Consider the following 20,780-nt stretch of genomic DNA (forward strand, 5'->3'; position numbering starts at 1 on the left):
CAAGTCAAAGCTGCCCAGCTCATAAGGAAATATCAAATGCAGTCAAGAGTTGCATTTGATATATCCTTTCAAGATTGAAATTACAGTGACACAGAAGGAAATGAAACAAGCTTTATATACAACATAGAAGAGACAGGAAAATGAAAAATATCATGGTAAAATATCAAAGTTCAACTTTAAAAAAGTCAAAAAACGCAGTTTTCAAGTGGATATTCCATTTGTAGGATACCAAAATACAATAAATGAGACATATGATAGCAATAATAATTGCAGAGATTTGCTAGTTATTAAAAATGAGCAAAATCACTGTGACTTTGAAGAGACAGGCTAGTGAATAGCTGATGGCTTTAACATTGTTCCGCAACACAGCAAGCCAACATGAAGCAAACAGCACATTGTTGTACATTACAGATAATCTCAGCACTTACTTTCTCATAATACTTGATTTCATATTCAGTAATGACTCCATTGGGATGTTCTGGTTCCTGCCAGGAAAGCTCCACACTCCTCTGCAGCACTCTCTCTTTCATTACTCCACTAACTTGCGAGGGAGCTGTTTGGACAAGATGTGTCAATAAATAAAAAGGAAATTTGTCGGATGCCTAAAATCAAATGTCATTATGGATCCACCTCATGCTGAGCCACATTCATTAAGGTAAAAGAAAGCACCTTTTCATAGTTTGCAGTTCAAAACCAATGAATATTCAAGCAGGACCCTATTACTGTTTATAAACTCAGAATGGAAATCAAATTAAAGCACAAATAGGAAAAAGCGGCACTGTTCAAGTTAGTGAAAAACTGAAATTCATGAGACAGGAGTAACAATTAAGCAAATTAATTCTGAATAAGATAGCAAGGTGGATTTTTAGATTGATGTGTAGTAAATTAAGTTTAAATATTTATTGCATGTTTCTGAAATGAGCATGGAAAAGAAAATGGTTCTATTTTTGGTTTTTTTTTTTTGTCTTGGCTTTTTCTGAAAGTGTGCAACAATTTAAGCAGATCTTATGAAACAAAGGAGACACTGTCTTCCTCCACCTCATTCTACAGAGGCATACATACACACAAACTTGCATGTGTGCACATATACATACAGTTTCCTAATAAATGTTACCCACAAACAAGCACTTTTTGATATTAAAAAAACCCAAACAACAGTGTGTAAGCATTATAGAGCCACTGGCTTGCATATAAAAATGTTTTAAGAGTTAATGTAATAAAAAGTGAGACTGGAAATGTAATTTGCTTCAATAGCTTATTTCACATTTATCAAAAAAGAAAAATGACAGATTTTTTTCTGACATGAAATTCCAAAGAAAGTCAGACACCACACTTTTCCCCACAAATAGATACTGCACATATGAGCGTAGCACAGAAGTCCTGTAAAATTATACCTTTAAAAAAACCAAACAAAACCAAAACCAAATAAAAACAGTTACTGAAACCATGAAGAACTTGATCTTTCAATCCAGTTGAAATAATTCAGGATCATGCAAAAGACAGATACAGAAGGGACCTACTCTTCAGCCCCTTGCAGTTAGAAGAAAGACATTTATGTATAAAGGAACTTGGACATATTTGGGGAGCATATTTAGACAAAGAATTAAAAAATAGAGATAAATTTATTTTTATCTTTTTCAAGCACAGAATCTAGTACTTGGGTGTTTGTTTGATGAAAAGTTCTAATTTTTTTTTTCCTATTTTAAAAAAGTATTTCAGAACTGAATATAAACCTTTCACTACGTAAAATTCTGTACTCTTCAGATAAAACAGGATATTTATCCCATTCAACAAGCAGGTAAACTTCACTTTCTCTTTTACCACTAACTTTGAACTGGAATAATTCCCACTGTAATATTCTTTAGCACATACGCGTTTCTCTATTTAATTTAAAGAACACAGAAATAAAACATCCGTAATGCACAGTCCTGTAGTAATAAGTATAAAAATGTTATGAGGAGGTTAAAATATCTATAGCACACTCATGACAATAATCCTCTAAAAACCATAAAACTTGATTGTTAACTTCTTGTTTTAAATTGTGAATTGCCTAATTATAACATCTCTATTCATATAGATTTTTAAGTTAAACTCACCTATGTTTTTTAGAGGGTCCAAGAGTCCATGAGAAATAGAAGTTGAAGGCATGCATGGTAACTTTTATTATGAACAATTATGTTCTATATAACCAAAATAATCAAAGTTTAAGATCCCTTAACGCAGGCTGCCTAAGTGACCAAATCATAACATTGTAATGTGTGAGCACCATAGTCAGATACACAATTTCAAAGGCAGGATCTCCCTCTTTCACTGTTCTTGCTCTTTGTAAGAGCTTTGAGTATTTTCTCTCTAATTAGTGAGATATATGCTTTTCGTAGCTAAGAGTCTGGAATGCAGCAAACTAATTTACTCTGTCTAGTTTTCTTTGCTGTGATTAACTAGTTGTCTTCACTGTCTAAATGAGTACAACAGCATCCTGGCTGAATTTCAGAGAAGTCATTATGTTTCATGTATAATATTCTATCTCATCTGGATAAATGTTTTCAAATTAATAATTTTACATTTTTTGATCACAGAATAGAATATGCTGTTTTGGAAGGGACCCATCAGGGTGTCCAACATTGTTAATGTTCATACTTATCTTGAAACTATTTCAAATTACCTAGGTCACTGGAGTTTGTTCTCAACATTTGCTGCCTTTTGTTTTAGCTTATCAAATTTTTTCAATCCATTGGTCATACCATTCATTTTTTTTAAGCAGTGAAGCAAAATGAACTCACTTCCTCTGGTATTAGTTAACTGTGTATGTGGGGAAGAAACGGCAATGCAGAAAAGGAGGAACAGAGACGGGGGAAGATTTTAATTAGGGAAATGCAAGATTCCTACTTAACATCTGCACAAAGGGCACCACAAACAAGCATATTCCACTCCTAAGGAATTTCTATTCAAAACAAAATCTAGTGATATTCTGACATTGTAAGATAGCATTTAAAACTCTTAAATAAAAGGATATTTAAATATATTTTCTGTCAATTAATATTATTTTCAATCAAGAAGGGTCAACTTAAAAGTTGGCTGTGTTTTGGTTTTTTATTCTGTTTAGGCTTTTTTTCCCTCTCTAACTGAAAACGTGCTACTTTCAGTGGTAGAAGAAGCACATGAAGAACAGAAAGTCCAGCCCTGCATACTTTATATGTTGATAGCTCTGAAGACAATTCTATTGAATATAATTCCCATACCAGAATTTATTCCTAAAATGCAGTAAGTTACCTAGGCTTATTTTGTGTTCCCATGTTTGTCAGAAGGAAATCATCAAATTGGTTAAAGCCTGAGAATCCTCCTCTGGCCAGGTACACAGACCTGTTCTTACTGCAAGGAAAACTGTAAACTAAAGCAACCACATAAGCCAATCTATTAATGTGAGAAGCCTGTTGTATATGTTATCTTTATCCTGCCTTCTGGGTTGCTGTTCTTGATCTGTACTTAATGAGAGAGTACAGCTCAGAAGCATTTTGTTCTTCACTCTAGTATAATAATTTCCTTCATGTTCCCTTTGTGTCTTTTTTACAGACTGTTTTGCATTCATGTTTTATTTGTTGGGATTCCTGATGGCTCCTTTTAAATCTTTAGCCCACTTCTCACTGCCTATCCATTTTAATTAACTAACACTCTACCTGTGCTAGTTAAAGCACACAATTCATCCCTAAACACAAAATATTGTATTAAATCACAGGCACACACACACACAAAAACAAAAAAACAAGAACAAAGCCCAGAAAACCCTCTACTAAACCAGAATGAAAAACAGCATCTTTATTTACACTGCTACCTAAACAATAACAACAACAGCAATAGTAACAGTAATGACAATAACAGTGAACAAGTATTTCAGGTATTTTTCTCTTTAGTTCTTGCCACTGCATTTATAGCAAAGTCTTTGTCAATAAAGACACTTCTTACAGAATTTCTAGACAACTAAGTACCCAGGCCTGAATGACTTGAGCATGTATAATCCCTACTGTATCACTTCAAGTTACAAAGAAGCATCACTTGTCAGAATCATTATTTCCATAATGTATTACACTGGAGGATACAGGCTGTTCAAAACCCCATTTGCTATCAACCCTCTTTCTGATATACCTCAACTTTTCTTTTTCTCCCGCCTGCAGACACAACATCCAATGCATCAAACACACACAGCCTCTCAGGACTAACAGGCAGATGTACCTACACATGCTGCATAAGAAAGCAGTTTGAGAATGACAGGCCGTCAGCACACTCATTCACCTTTTCTAGATGTTTCAAATATACCATTCAGCAAAAGGAAAAATTGATTTTTCACCAAGTTTCAACATCACAGCCACAGAGAAATATAACTCTGCTGGGCTTTACTGATAAAGCCTTCAAGTTATATAGATTTCAAGCTGGTCATCATTTTCAGATCAAGTTATAGAAAAAGTTAAAACTAAGGTGTCAAAAAGAGCAGGATATTCCAAGGAAATACTCAGTTCCAGAGAGAATATTGCATCTGATAGACTGATGTTTTACATCCATACTGCTAAGCCAAGTACACTATTAATATGTGATCGTATTTAAGTTTAGAGATTGTTTTGGAAGGCATAGCTTTTAGACCAGAGTCCTCTGAAAATTCTGTAATATAATATTGCTCATGATTTTAATCACTATCTTTTACTATTCTCTGGTTCTCATGACTAACATTTCCCTTGATACAGACCGTACTTCCTGAAAGTCAGAAAGAGATGCAAAATTAAATCTTTTGCACTTTGTATAATAAAAACAAAACAAAAAACCCCAAACCCAAACACAAGTAACAAAAAAGTTCAAAATTCTAAAGAAAACAATAAAAAGTGAAAAATTAAACCACGTGAAGCTGGATTTTCACATATAAGAGGAACTAGGCATGATGTACCAAATCACCAATGCTCAAAACCATCTGTAACATCTTATTTAAAAAAAAAAACCCAAACCAAAACAAAGATAACTCAGCAAAAGGAATCATCCTCAGAGACTTTTCAAAAATATCAGAACTTTAAGAAATCTCAGAAAAATGACTCTGCTTCATTTCCATCAACTGTATCACTCATGGATACTTTTAATTCTGTTATTTTTAAAAAGTCTCTCTACTGGCAGCATTCTGGGTGTTTAGTAGTTCATATGTATAAAATAAAGTCCCTCAGAAATAAGGGTTTCAATCCTGCAGTCCCACTTCATGCAGAAAGTTTCAAAAATGAACATGAATTAATGCTTCCCAGTGCAGGGCAAACCTTTATGTTAATAAATGCTACTATGTCTATATTTGCAACTCCAGCTTCATTCCAGACTAGTGAATAAATGAGCTATCAGTCTTCCTTAACAATTTTTTAATATTTCTGTAGCTCATAATAGCAATAATGTGCTTAGTTAATCTGAGCTTTGTCTTCTACTTGCTGAAATCAGCAGTAACATTCTCACTGTCATAGCACGGGACCCTTACAGTACTTCCCAAAGGACAAAATCTCTTGGCTTTTAGCCTCTGCCCTATTCATATCATGAAGATATGCAGCCATCACTCAAAACCACTGGCTTTTCAAACAGCAGCAAAGAGGTCCAAGTTTTACATTCCTATAAAACTCTATCTTAGGGCCCAGTGTAAGTTTTACATTAGGTGAATCATTAACACCATTCTTCTGCAACAGAGTTCTACAGCAGTTGGAGGATGTGTTTTGAGTGTTCAGCCTGAAGGTCACATTGCTAACAGATGCAAACCACGGAAATACAGAGACATCGGCATCCCAGTGGTTATAACCTACTCTATTATTTCTTTTAAAAATGTCTTTGCTGTCTCCTTTCTTGGTAAAAAACTTTAGATAACAGAGTTGCTTTGACTCTACATCTATTTTAAGTGAGACTGGAATCTGGCATCTTACCAACATGAAATACAAAATGAACCCATGCATATATAGAAATCTATACATGAAAAAAGGAGCAGAAAATTATACTATTGTTAGCTCTTAAATGGTCTTTCAGGAAGAGAATACGAAACTCTCTATACTCTGCACCAAGATTACCTGAATGGCACCCTTCCACAATGTACTAATTTGCTACCAAGAGAGAGCATGTAAATGAAGTTATAACCTGGGCTCCCACCATGCTCTGGTTCCCTCTGAAAGGAAACTTGGGCATCAGAATTGCTGAAATTACTATGTATGGGTGGTAGGCAAACAGATTTTACACCTTGAGGAATCACAGCTATCGCTGCCAGAGGACTGAGGCTGGCATGTGGCATCACACTGGTTTTTATACTGGTCTGAGGTAATCTGCCTTCCAGATTGGTGTCCAGATATATGTCCTTGCTTGCTTTTAAGGAGCTGTCTGATGTACATAGATGTCACTTTTAACAAAATCGTGACAAAGGTTTGTCAGAACTGAGCAAATTTTAAGACTTTTTTCCTTACTTGTTCATTCTTTTTCTATAAAGATAATAAGGTTTTGTGTGAAAAAAAAAAAATCTATGTAAGGTATTATACTTATTATAATCTTAAAAAAATATAAAATATTTCAGAGCATCTTAACATGGCAGTGCTTCTGAAGCCATGATAGAGATCAGCTACAGCTTGTCCTGTGAATGGCAGAGAAAAAATCCTACATTTCTCTTCTTGTTTCCATTAATATGCATAATTTTCATGCTATTTTTATGATATTTCATGCAGAAATACAACATAAAGCAATACAATAGCTCTTAAACAGAACATTATTAAATAGATAGATGGAAATTAATAAGATTTTTTTTTTGTAACAGAATATTTCTCACCCCTCAGTTAAGTCTCCACATGACAAAGCAGCCCATGATAAAAGGTTATTGAGCACCACAGTATTATGCCATTATTACCCATTGCTTTGGATCAATGACAGAGAAATTCCCCACTGTGTTTACAAGCTGCAACATTCAAAGAGAGACACAAATAAATCAGATATTTTACACTCGGAATATCCTACAGAGAAGCCATTTTAACTTCCTCTCTGACACACTTTACTTTCCAGCTCATAAATGTAACACAGCCTGCTTACAGTGCCCTGTTAGCCATGAGCAGAGGCACACACAGCTCTGTGGGCCACTTGGGGATGCCCCAAGTATGTGGTAATAGGCAATGTAGTCAAGCAGTACTTGACAGCATTACTCCATTACATTTTTTGCTAAATGCTTTTATGGTTGAGAAACTCTCAAATTACCTGCTGATCTATAGAGAGGAACAGAAGCTGTAGTTACCTCAACACTTTTGCAAATCCATTAATAAATATAAGTAAAAACTGAGGAAACTAAAAAAATACCTTCTGATCTCCCCTAATATTAGCAAAGTTCCAAGAAAGCTTATGCTTGAACAGCCTTCTTATCAAATATGTAGTGACTTAGTAATTGACTGTATCTTTTATATATCTGATGCATTTTAAACAGTTAATGGTTTGGTAATTCCTTCTATCAAGTTCAAAATGCACCACCTGGATTAGTTTCATCTGCTGTCTAATCTGGTAAAATTCTGGGAGGGAAAACTGATAAAAAGAAATAAAAGGAACTTAACACGAAGAAATGAAAGAGTTCAGAAAGATCAGGTCTGACAGCTTGTCTATCATGTTTTGTGGGGGTTTTTTTTCTGGCCAGAGTTTACATCTAGACCCATTCTATGAGCTCCCCTGTTTCTCCTGCCTGATGTTTGGTACAAATATTATTGTCATGTCTGTATCCCATGTCTTCCAAAACTGGCAACTTGAGCATCAATCAGTGATGAACGGACGCTGAGTTGCGTAACAAGTGACAACATCATCTCCCAAGGTATCCACAAGCCCTTCTTTGTGAATACGTTTTGACATATCAGGCAAAAACCTGATTTCTTACAAATGTGCTACAGTAACAAACCAGCCTGACAAATAACAGAGAGGGGCTTTTGTTCTTCTGACGCATTTGTTTTCTTTTGCAGAAGAAATATTTCTATGTTAATTAGATTTTTCTTTTGTCCTGCCTTATTTCGCGATTCATCTTTCATAACCCTTTTTTTTTTTTTTTTTTTAGCAGAAACATCTGCCACCAGCCTTGCAGTAAATCCTAGGCACATAGGTATTACTCTTCATTAAAGAAAACAAAACAGCACAAAACTCCCAAAGACAAGGATACTCTTTTCCCTGGTGGACTACTCAGACACATTATGTTCTCCTTCTGTTTCCAGTCATCTCTGCTGGCAAGTGTCAATTACAGGCACAGGTTTTAGAGAATGGAAGGATAAAGCACAATTTACAAATACTTTCCTCTGGAAACAGACAGGTGTAATGACTGAGACTGTCTGCTGTAATTGAATTTCATGCTGTCATCTATTCAGTCACAAAAAGATGTCAGCTTCAAGGATGTTACTCATGGGAAAAAAAACAAATCAAAACACCAAAATAACAAAACCTTAATATAGTATCATTGCTACTGTATAGCTAATATTACTAGCCAAGCCTGACTGCTCTATAAGTAAAAGCTGCTTTTGCTGGAGGGTGTGAGATGATTAGAATTGTGGCTTTGGAGGCCAAAAGACCAGTACCACTATATTTATTTAGTATAGGATGTCCAAGAGACAAGGGAATGATTTCCAGCCCCATTATAAAGCATTTTGTTTTAGGCATAGCCAACAACAATCTGGAAACAAAGTGCCATGCCAAAATAATAAAAACAGTTGATCAAATAGTAATGGAAAAGCACAATAATATTCTATAAAGATGTCAGCACAAACCAATAATTATCACCATGCCAGTGGTTTGATCAAACTGACATTTTCAAAGGCACAAATGTTCAGTGAGGGAAAATTTTACTTTACTAACATTCCTAGAATGTGTACAACTTCTGTTCAAGCCTTCCAAATTCCTGTGAAATGCATTACAATGGCACTGTTAATGTTTTGCATATTTTTGCAAGGGGCATGGGTGGTATTCCCAGGGAATGCAGGAAGAATTTCTTGCAAAAAATAGTCTGCATTTTTTACATGTTATAAGCCTGTAATTCTTCTCCCGAAGAGGATTACATCTCTAGAATTTAAGGACAGAAATAAATACCTGTCTGGCAGTCTCTGCTACAGTGATAAACATCAGAAATAATAAGCCTGAATTTAGCTACTATGCACAGGGGCAAAAGCCATGTCCATGAGAAGGAGATCACACACAGCAGTCAGTCTATGACTGCTGACCAGTGTGAGGTCACTGCCTTGGAGAACTGCCACTCACATAAATACAATATTTAACATTTCTTTTGAAGTATAAAAAAATCATATACATTCTGAACACCAAGAAAAAAATCCATTTGATACAATGCTGATTGTCCCAAAGAATGTAACTTTGAAAGCATGCAAAAGCTATTAAAAAAATACTGTCATGCAGAAGTAGAAAGAAAAATCCTTATCTTAGGGGCAACATATTTTGTAAAGTGAAGTTAGTTGACTGATTTGAATATGCAACATAAATAAACACTTGCCTATTAAACAGTAGTAATTATTTTAGAGATAATGCCCATATTTACTTAATAATAAAATATAAAAGATTTGTCTGAAAATATCTTCAGTTTGTTTATATTTTCTCTTCTTTTGCAACAAATAATATTACAACTTGAAACAGGAATAACACATTTATAGGACTTATGCAACTATGTCTGATAAATCGGCATGATTTTAAAGAAATGTGTCCCTACCATCTATTACAGAAACCACGCAGCACACAGTAAACTTCAAACAAAACTTCTGAAAGACCTTCAATATTCTTGACTTTGAGTAAACAGTTTTTAAATCTCCTTACTGCTTAAAATAACCTTCTATTTGGAGGCAACTTTTTTGTTATTTGAGAACATGCTGTGGTTCAATGCTTCTTCAGCTTCTGATCACCAGAAAACTGCACAGAGTAGTCTGATGCAGAAACTTATTAAACTGGAAAGACATAAATCATTTAATGAAACAATTTACTACACAGTTCTAAAAGCTGTACATAATCACCATCTTTTTACACACTTTCTGGTGGATTCACTTCCCTGAATGCTATCAGGCTTTAAGGGAAACCCAGATTCTATATCCAAAGGTTAACTTCTTGGAGATTTAGATTACGAAAATGTCAATTGCACAAATTATAAAGCTATTTAACTTTGTGATTAGTTCCACTTTTAGCATAGCATTAAGGCCTCAGTTCTGACCTCTCATCAATTATATTTTAGTTCAGCTGCATTGATTTTATCTAAGTTATCCTTGCTTTATACCAATGCAAATAAGATCAGAATCAGGTCCTAAGGGTAAAGTAATTAAAAATGTAATTACTACTACTGATCATGCAATGTAGCTACATCATTAATTGGTAATTTTTTATTTTTTTATTTTTTAATGAAAAAGTTACAGTTTCTTTGCCAGTTTCACAGAGATAGCTTTTTACTCTATTTTAGAAATAGTTCTGGATGGGATCCAGACAATCTTACTAAGGTGCACCTACCCTTTAGGCAACTTCAGCTTTCCTAAATTAAGGGCTTAAGTTCCCCCAAATAGCTTTTCTTCCTGTGGCAAACAGGTAAGTGCTCTGGAAAGATCCAGAGAGAAATCTTGCCTGTTTAAGCCAAGACCCATAAATATAAAAAAACTTTCATTTTAAGGTCTTTGAAAATCAGCTTTCTCCTCTGACTACAAAGTGAATTTTGGCACTAATTTTAGGAGAAACAGATGACCTAGTAGATCAAATAAATATGGCACGCGTGTTTACAGGTTTTTTAGGTGAGGCACACCCCATCTTCCTCTTACACTATCCAGAACTTCTTTCTAAATTTTTGTTGTGAATTTAGGGAGGTGTGTTCCTGGACCTCTAGAGCATCTTAAGATAATTAGTTTGGAGGACTTACCTCTCACCCAAATCTTGTCAGATCCAGGTCTGTATATACAAAAGTATAAATCTAATCAGTAAGCTGCTAGCTAAAAACTTTAAGTACTTACAGAACTCCAATTTCACAACTAGGCAACCAATTTATTGTTGAAAATATTCCTAAGAACTGAAGTGTGAATCAACAGTTTTATAAGACAAAAAAATCCACAATCAAACACAACAAATCCCAAACAACAGCTTCTGGATTTGATACTCTCAATTTTTACTGGTATGATTAAGTAGAGACTGCACTGATGCCTTTCATTATGGATATTGATCTTTATCAAGTATGAAGGAGACAAAAATGGAGCACTTTGTAGTAAAACACAGGCATGTTTAGTTAGTAAGGCTAAGCTTAAAAAAAATAATATATATATATATGTATACATATTCAAAGCCGTTTCTGTCTTACAACACAGTTAGTATATATATATATTGGAAAAATAAGCAAAATTGTATAAGCTGCCTTGAATAGTTTGTTATGGTTCTATTTATCATAAATAGTAAACTTCAGAACTGATTCTTGATTCCCTTACTCACAACAAAGGTATTGGGAGAGTGTAGGGTTGGTCCCTCATTCAAACTGCATGCAGCATACACTGTCTTGTTAAATAAATGTGTGGAAAAATGGCATCTGAACAGCTCACAAGCCTTTCCAGGTCATACAGAACACAACAAAACTAGAATGTCACAGAAGAACTTAAACTTGAATCATAACCACAGCCCTATCCTGTATTTTAAAGAAAATTACTATTTTCCTACACAGCCTGCATTGACTGTTTTTCAATTATTATTTTCCTGTGAGAGGCTCCAGTCCACAGTAGCAATTATAGCTACCTATAGATACAGGTAACACAAAAGATGCATTCACCTTCAACAAGACTTAAATTTGGTGATTCCAAAGCACATCATCAGTAGAGCAACTCAGTTTGCATGAGTGAGCACAGTATACAATATGGTCCATATTTAGATTAGCCAAACAATATTCCACTGGTTAGATCAACAGTGAATAAAGTACAAGAATGCACACGGTTGCACGGGATGTAAACAAGAACATGAACAGGACTATATAAGGTAAATAACAATCTATTGCCTTACTCATTTGAAAAAGCTCTGGTGTCATTATTTATACTCATTAATGTATTTAATGTATTATAATACAGATATTAAGATGAACATATATCAGAATAATGAACATCTATAGCTTGTTTCCTTAATGTATATGGTCTCAGTACTCCTTACTTCATGAAATGAAAAAAACCCCACAACTACCACAATTGGTACTGGGACTTCCCATCCCCATAAATATACTGAATTTTCATTACTCTCCCTCAAATGTGCAAACCTTGCCTTAAAAAATAGCTCTGCTAAGACATTTAGAAACTCCTCTTGTGATCATTCAACAATAAAAAGACTCAATCTACTCATCACCTAGATATGAGTTTCTGTAGCTCTTTATGAGAACCCCAATGAAAAAGGTGGAATAGTATGAAAGGTTACTTAACTAATCAAAGCTGTACAGCACACATGCTCAGGGATAATAAAGGAAGAAAAAAACATTCCCTCCTTTGTTCTGATTAGCCAACAGTGGCTGAATTAGTCATAAAATAAAGCTGGCAATGATAAGCGCATGTCTTATTTTAAATCTCTACTTGAAGGATTTTTCTTTGTTTAACCTTGTAATTTCTCTAATCCAAACTAAATTAAAGGTTTATGAAATACGCCTGTAAAGTCAGATAACATAAGCACTCCTGGCACTTTTATAATAACATTTGTATCCCACAGGAACCAATCAGAGCTTCATAAATGGGACAGATACCTTCAAATGGACACGACTGAAAAGAGATTTTAAGAGTGGAGTACGAAACTGGCTTAACTTTATTAAAAGATCTTTTACTATATATTGTCTGCATATGTTGCAGTGCTTAAGGTAGTGTACAATTTATTAGTAAATACTACTCGCCTAGCCTGAAGACAAATCTCACCTTCCCCCAAGTGTGCAATACCTGCCTGGATGGTTCCCATTTAACTTTGCACCTGAGATATTAAAATACAAGTCTAACCTCCTTAACTTCCTTTTAGCTACTGAAGAAAGATTCTGCTGGTGACTTAAAAATTACATTAAGCAAATCTTAAGTGGATCTTTCAATTACTTGGTTTCTCCAGGTGTGCCTGACAGGACTTTTTTCATGCTACGTCTTTTGCAGGTTTTGGGTTTGGAGTTTAAAAATTATTTTATTAGTAGTATTATTCACTTCTAAGTGGTTAGTCAAATGTTTGCTGTCTGTGACAGAAATACAGAGATGATATTTCTGGTATCTGTGTCAACTTAAGAAAAGCTGGGAAGTAGCCTCTCTAATTTTAACTCTTGAGTCTATGCAGTTGATACCTAACAAAAAACTCTAAGAAGATATCTAATTAAGGAAACAGGCTGCCCCAAAGGGCCTCCAAAGAGGCATCCTATCTGGTACAGCTCAGCATCCAGCTAGGGAGGTAAAACTCCACTCTGAGGGGGTTTGAAAGCGTCTGTCACTCTTCAAGAGGTAAACGAGGCATGGGCTTTAAAGGGGTTGGTTTACTCACAGATTTAAATTTGTCTCAGTACATGATGCACAGCAAAGTTTAGCAGATGGGAGTATACTACCTGCCCAGCTTCCTGCTGCAGCCATTAACTTTTCTGCAGGATCCCTAGAAAGTCCTCTCACCCCTAGAAACAAACAGAACTTAAGAGTTTCTGCAAATTATTTCCACAAGACCATACTCTATCAAACAAACTTACACAAAAGATACATAGATATTCATAGATATACAATAGAAATTAGGATTGTGACTAATGCAGGTTTGTGAGGTGTAACAGCTAAACACCTAAAATCATCATTAAACCCTACATTTTCCTGTATTGTCAGTCTATCCAGATGAAATGGGATGGGATAGGACAGGAAGCTTTCCTTCTGAGAAATCAGATGCCTGCATCTGTGTGATTAACTGTAACTTGAATAAAGCAAAATCTGGGAAGAACTCCTTCCCAGCCCTGACTGTGTAACAGCAAGTATAGTTCCATGGCTGGTCTTGAGTGCTGGCTCAGTACCTCCAGAAGGTCAGGAATGCAAGCAACTGGCTTGAGTTTAATGGGAATTTAACTATTTAAAAACCAACCAAACCAACAAAAAAACCAACCAACCAAACAAAAAAACCCAAAACCAAAATGACATTTAATGACTTATCAGAGTCTCAAAGCAAGTTAAGCTGTCTGCATAGATACATACAATGACAGTAAGAAATCTAGTTAGACTAAAGAAATTCTCCTTACCTATAGAATATCAATGTTTATCAGAGGAACTTTATCTTGTTCGTGACAAGTTGAATCGTGCAAAAACAAGATCAATACGGGAGGATGCCTTTAAAGCTGCACTGTTGCATAATTGAAATTACTTTGAAGAACTGGCTCTGTGTTCATGGAGAGTTAGCAAACTATCCCTGCAGGCACTGGTGACATTAAGCAGCTCAAAATACAGTATTTCACTTAAATCATATCTGACTCATTCCATTGGCATAAGCATCACATGTTAAGCATTAACTGTTTTTACAACCTGCTTTATAAATATATTTTGCTTCCCTTTCCAACGTCTGTCTTCTCCTTTCTTTTGTTGCAAATATTTTTGCTTGTTACTCTTGCCTCTGACAGTTTGACGGTTATTACCTTAAGACATTGCAGGTGTTCTTTAGTTCTTTTCAGAGAACCAGATAGGTACCTAAAGCCTTTAGCACATTAACAGGTGACTAATTCTTAATGAAACATCTAACAGACAAAAACTCACATGGGGAAAATATAAAGAAAAAATAAAATAACGAACAGAAAAAGCGTTCTGTAAAAATCCAGTGGTATTATTTGTAAACTGAAATGAAGAATAGTCTAATCACTGGCGTTTTATAACATGGCACTGCAACGCTCAGGTTATAACAAATGGAACACACTACCCTCTTAATTAGGCTATTAATCAGGAGAGTGAATGGTGGATCAATAGTGCTACCTTTTGCTCTAAAAAGAGATTTCTAGATTGTCACTGGTTATCCCGATAGCGGCAGTTTTGCAGGAATACTTTTTTTGCTTAAGTAGCACTTTTTGCCCCAGTCATTCCAGGGCTGAGAGTAAATATCCCTTCCTTAGTCTCCACAGCCAAGCCCCTTTGCCAAGAATCAGATATCTGGAAGAGAATAATTTCATTTGAAAACCAAATTTATGAGTTTGAGGTTCAAAAATGTGCACTGGCCTGCATCACCTTTTCCTGGATGGAGCCACAATCTTTTCTGAATGGAAATGAGAAGGGTAAGCCTTTCTTTCTCTTTCAAAAATAATGCAGACAAAAGAAGTAACACCAGCCTTCCTCCTGTGTATCTGTGATCCTATTATCTCATTGCTATGAGTGCCTCCTAAGACTGAATATGAAAAGAGGCAAACCCTTTATTTGTAGCAAAATAAAAAGTCACATTAAGTAAAACAGGTATTCTGGTGTTAAGTCATTTCTTCAAGAGACAACTGTCTTTTAATGGAGGTTGTCCAAACTGGGCTCTTATTTACATCCTATACTTATTTTCCACCCTTTTAACTATCAATGATGAATTAACTTCAAAATTATAAACAGGAAAAGGTATCACTCTCCATCCCTCTCAGTTTTGACACAATAACCTAAATCTAGTCAGTAGACAGCATCTATACTACTAGCCTGTATGCCTGTGGAAGGACTGGACTGGACTGAAAGGTAGGTGGTATGTACCCACTTGGGAGACAGGCCCCAAGAGCAGAATTCTGCTAAGGGCTGGAAAAAAAAATATGTCTTTAAATCACTGGAATCATCCAGCCCTGTGTTAACTCACTCACAGCTAGATATTTAAAAAAAAATAAAAATAATAATAATAAAAAAAATTATATGGCTAGAATATTTTTGTCTTCATTCTTTTTCTTCCTGACATTTTTGTCATACTATTCAAAGCCAGTTTCCTTCTAAATAAAATTTATGTGTCTCTTTTTTCCTTTTTAAATTTTGAATTCTCAAAAGATTTTATTTTTCAGGTCACTTTGTTTGAAATTGCTTGCCTTAACAAAGGTTTAATTAATGCACTCTATAAAACCGTTTCTCTCTCAAACATAAACTTTTATTTACTGATTTGGTGCTTCCATCTTTCTTTTTGAGCTTATTTTGCTGTTTGCATTCTTTCACAGCCCCTCTGTAAACAAGAATCTCACCTACGCATCCATCAGAATACAGTTTTTTAACTCAAACTGCACAATGACAGCTGTGCTATGGGCTTTTGTTCAAGACATATCACCTGACACTTTTTTTGTTTCGCTGGTTTATTAATTTTCAGGCCTGATTCATTGCAACATGGGCCGTGAATAGAAGTGAATCCACCTTTGTTTTAACTTTGCACCAGTTAAATAATTCTACTCATCAGAAACAATCAATGCTACAAACGACTTTTGCATTAATGACATAAAAGAAACAAAAAAATAGTAAACTGGTGACCCTCTAATTATCAAATCCTTATAGAGGCAATGGCAGCATATTTATAAATGCTGTTGGGACCTGTATATTGCCAGGACATTGATTTTTGCCAATTAATGAATCTTTGTACCCTGGGAGAATACTATTAATTCTTGAGCTAGATACCTATCTCTGATTACACATAGAGATGTTCTTGGAAAAGCACTGTAATTTTTCATTTTAATGTTCTTTTATTCATGAGTAACAGCAAACTGAATTTGCTGAGATAATGATCATCCCCAAACCTACCAAAAATAAATATCTTAACACTAACAAAATCCACCAAAATAATGTTGACAATAAAATAAATCACTACATTTCCCCTACAAAAAAAAAACTCAACAAAACAAAACAAATAATGAAAACCAAACAACAAAAAAAAAACCCAAAAAACCCAATGCAAACGAAAAGAGATTAATCAGATGCACCACAGCAAGTATTAATATATTTTAAATAGGTTCTCTATTTCTTTAGACATAATTCCATTTAAAATATGTTGTTTATTAACATTTAGTAAAATGTTCTGTGAAATATTACCTTAGAAGTATGATGAGTAAAACAAGTAAAGGAAGCAAGAAACTTCAGTGCAAACAGAAATATGTCCTTCTTAGATGTCAGAGATTTCCATCTAAAATGGAGCTGAGGCACTCAAGTACTTTAAGCAACAGCATCTGCACCAGTGACTGAAGGTGCCCGAGTGCCACATTGTCTAAGTAGAAAACCAATCATCATCATGCAAGGTTCATCATCATGCAATTTTTGGCACTAAGTGCCACACCAAAGTAAAGAAAATCTACAAGGCTTCTCAGAGTAAGGCACATTCTGATCTAATACCCTTACATCTTGCTGTTGGATTTAGGAGAGTTTTTAAAAAAACTTTTATCACTAGCGTACAGATTTCTGGTTAGGTGCAAAACTGAAAAGGATTAAAACCAGGCCTGAGTCTTTATCTAGAAAGTTTATGTGACTGAACTTACACAGACATATTGTCCCAGGGGAGTCCGCAAAGCAGTTTTTTTGATCAAAAGATGATCTACTGGGCCATTCCAATCTCGACTGGTCAAAGCTTGCTACAAAAGTCAGCAAAGCTATTATGTGGGATAAAATAAAGAAATACTGAACAACAGCCTAACAAAAAGATATTTAAAACTGGAAATAACAGTGCTTACTCGCTCCATTTTTTATTTCCTTACTCCTTCATTCTTAACTGTGGAAATGGTGGCATCCCTTTCTAAAACAATGTTAGGAGACAAATCAGGGCACTCAGTTCACACTGCTGTTTCTGCTAAAAGCTGTGTCTGTTCAAGTGTAAACATCATTACATGCTAACAAAATGCAGGAAAACAAGATTGTGAGCTGACTGTGTATTTCTTCCAAGTTAAGTTTCTCCTCCACAAATCTATGGCTTGGCCACAGCTGAAGAAGAACACATTTCTGCCGTTCAAAGAAAACTGTCTCAGAAATGTCATTCTAACATTTACTGCTGGTATGATTTTAGCTTACACAATGCTGAATATTAAATGACTGGGGTTTACTTATTAGTTACACCCACTTACTCTTGCTATTTCTTTTTACAGGTTAAAGCGAGTTCATAGCAAAATCACTACCAGTCCTGCATTGCAATGAAAACATGACACATTTTAGCAACTACTGGTACTGCCTATGAGAATTACCCTATTGAAGAAAAAAAAAAATAAAAAAAAATGGATGAGTGGATACCAAGTATGAGGAGCTGGAATATCTAAAGAATCAGTAAGTGGGTGGGTGAGATGCCCTGACATTTCTCTATTGCAGCTGAGCATGAAATACCTTCCCTAAGTTACAGTTATTACAACTCTCTGTTCACCAAAAATGAATCTTGCTTGTGACATCAATCCACCTGGTACAGAAGGGATTATTTTGAGATAGAAGTGGATGCCATAATTTTTTTTTTCAAAGTGATGACTTATGGGATATCTTTTCTGCTCTTTTCTTTTAGTACAGACAGCTGCTATGGGTATATAAGGTCAGCTTTATAGCTGGCCTAAATCAGGAGTGTGCCAGAAAATACTATAACTTAATTTCTATTTAGGTATTATATCTGTGAATTGTTTTATTTTTCTGCACAGTGACCAAAAACTAATCATAATGTTATACAACTGCCTTGAATGACTAATTCAGACAATATTTTAAGTTCATGTGTCCTGATGTTACCTAAGACTATCTTTTCTTCAATATGAATAATATTTCTTTTTTAAAATACAGAAATATAACTTAAATCTTTTTTAGTTTCTTTTAAACCTGAAGTAACTCAGTATTTTTAGGTAAGTCACACAGTTCTTATATGTATGCACTGAACCACGTATTTGAAAATAAAATTCTGCACTAATGTAAGTGACATGACTCATAAGATTAAGATTTAAAAAGTCAGCAAAACTGAAGACAATGTAGCAATGAATATCTATTCTATGGCATTCTTTTGTCTATACTATTATATAAATATATGTAATTAATTATATATTTTTAAAATACAGGAACGGATAACACAGCTACAAACATATAAACAAAAATCTCTATTAACTATTTATGACCTTTATTTACTTGTTTACTTATTTGGTTTTAGCTCCCCCCTCACAAAACCTAACCAAAGAAAACAAAAACCTAAGGGAAAAGAATCACACAATCCTTTGCAATATATCTGTTTTCAGTAAAGTTCTTATTGTCATAAGAATATTTCTTTGGTAAATATTTCTACTATTTTAATATTAGAACTATTTCTAATGCTAGAACTGTTTAATAAATCATAACAATCATAAATGACTAGCATAATGACTTGTTCAGAAAGCACAAAGACATTTTTCTGGTTTTTACTGTAATGTTTTTAATCTGAAGTCTGGTTAAATGTGTGCTTCATCAGTCTTCCAGAGAAGTGCTATTTTAACTACACTAGATCACAAAAACTTGCTGGATTAAACCTTTTTAAGAAATTTCACATAAGGCATACATCAAGTCCACCTCAAATGAATTTGCAGACACAACTATCTTTTGACGGCTTTCCCTAATCTAAAGTTTAAAAGCTGTGTAGTATTTTCTTTGTCATGCCTAATGAAAAAAAAAAAATAGTCTATGGATGACATTTAGGAAAGAAGACATGGGAAATGTGTGTTGAATGGGCAGATAAAGATTTTCATCTAAAATGGTGGAAAGATATTTCAAGAATCTGTATTGTTTCCCAGACAGAACCATTGCAAATTGGCATAATAAATGAGCATGTCCTAATTACTCATGAAGTTCCAGAAATTAGAATCATAAAGCTGTCCTTTAGAGTAGGGATATTTGCCTGCTTCACCATGCAATAGGCTGATACGAGCGGTAAATAGGGCATTAGTATTTCACCTTATCTTTGGTAGAACACTCCATAGTTACAGAGAGTAAAAGCTTTTGAGTTAGAGAATGTGATTTTATATGTGTACCTAATTACTAACGTAGTCAGTCTGAAGTCTGGTGGAAGCCTTTCAACTCTATTCTAAAAGAAAAGAAAAAACAGTATGCAAAAAATCCTGATAACGATGCTGTCTTTCAGATAGTTTGTTAGCAAAATTTTATATGGCTTTGCAGATGAGAAATAATTTTAGGTACACTTCCAAGAAACAAGGTAAAAAATCCAGCGATCCTATGGATTTAGTAAGGCAAGTTCATAAGAGAAAAATAACATCTGCTACCCTTGCTGCATACACCCATTGCCATTCTCTTGCTCTATCAGAAATAGCTGTGTGAAACACAATAGGCTATCCCTGTTTCCATCTTGGTTAACAGGACTTGGTTCTGCAGAAAAACCATAAAGTTGATTTATGGCATCAGAAATAATTTTCAGTGTAGCAGATCCTGTCACAGAATTTGGAGTAAAGATTCTTTGAACTACAAGCCAGGAAAAGATGGGCCACAAGCAGAAAAAGAATAAAAATATCTAGAAAAATATGAATTTGGAGCAGCAAATGGGCTACACAATCATTTAAAGCTCATTCTAGTAAAGGCGTGCTTTCCAAAATTGTGCACCACAAATTCACAATGAGAATTCAATTTCTCTCAATGTTTATAATATGCTGGCAGAATTCCTTTCCTTATTCTAGCAATAATAATCAATAATATTAGTGGTATATCCAGACAGCAATGTTACCAGTAGTGAACAGTAATGGAAATAGCAATGGAGAAGATATTTTAGTATTACAATAATGACTATTTCCAGTAGCTCCTAAAGTGTGTTTCATACTATATGAACAATATAAAAGGTGGGGTAACATATGTGCAGTATTTAAAATTTTCCATTAACCTGTTTGCCAGTAT

At 34.7% G+C, this 20,780-nt stretch overlaps 1 protein-coding gene across 4 annotated transcripts in view; it reads right to left on the reverse strand.

Moving 5' to 3' along the window:
• EPHA7 (EPH receptor A7) overlaps positions 1–20,780 on the reverse strand; it is a 161,315-nt gene that overhangs the window by 41,261 nt on the left and 99,274 nt on the right. For all 4 annotated transcript variants that reach the window (XM_030446779.1, XM_008506228.2, XM_008506227.2 and 1 more), the window contains exon 6: positions 429–553. In XM_030446779.1, coding sequence (XP_030302639.1) covers positions 429–553 — 125 coding nt within the window. The remainder of the gene's footprint in view (positions 1–428; positions 554–20,780) is intronic.

The sequence above is a fragment of the Calypte anna genome, chromosome 3 (assembly GCF_003957555.1).
Source record: "Calypte anna isolate BGI_N300 chromosome 3, bCalAnn1_v1.p, whole genome shotgun sequence".
Lineage (NCBI taxonomy): Eukaryota > Metazoa > Chordata > Aves > Apodiformes > Trochilidae > Calypte > Calypte anna.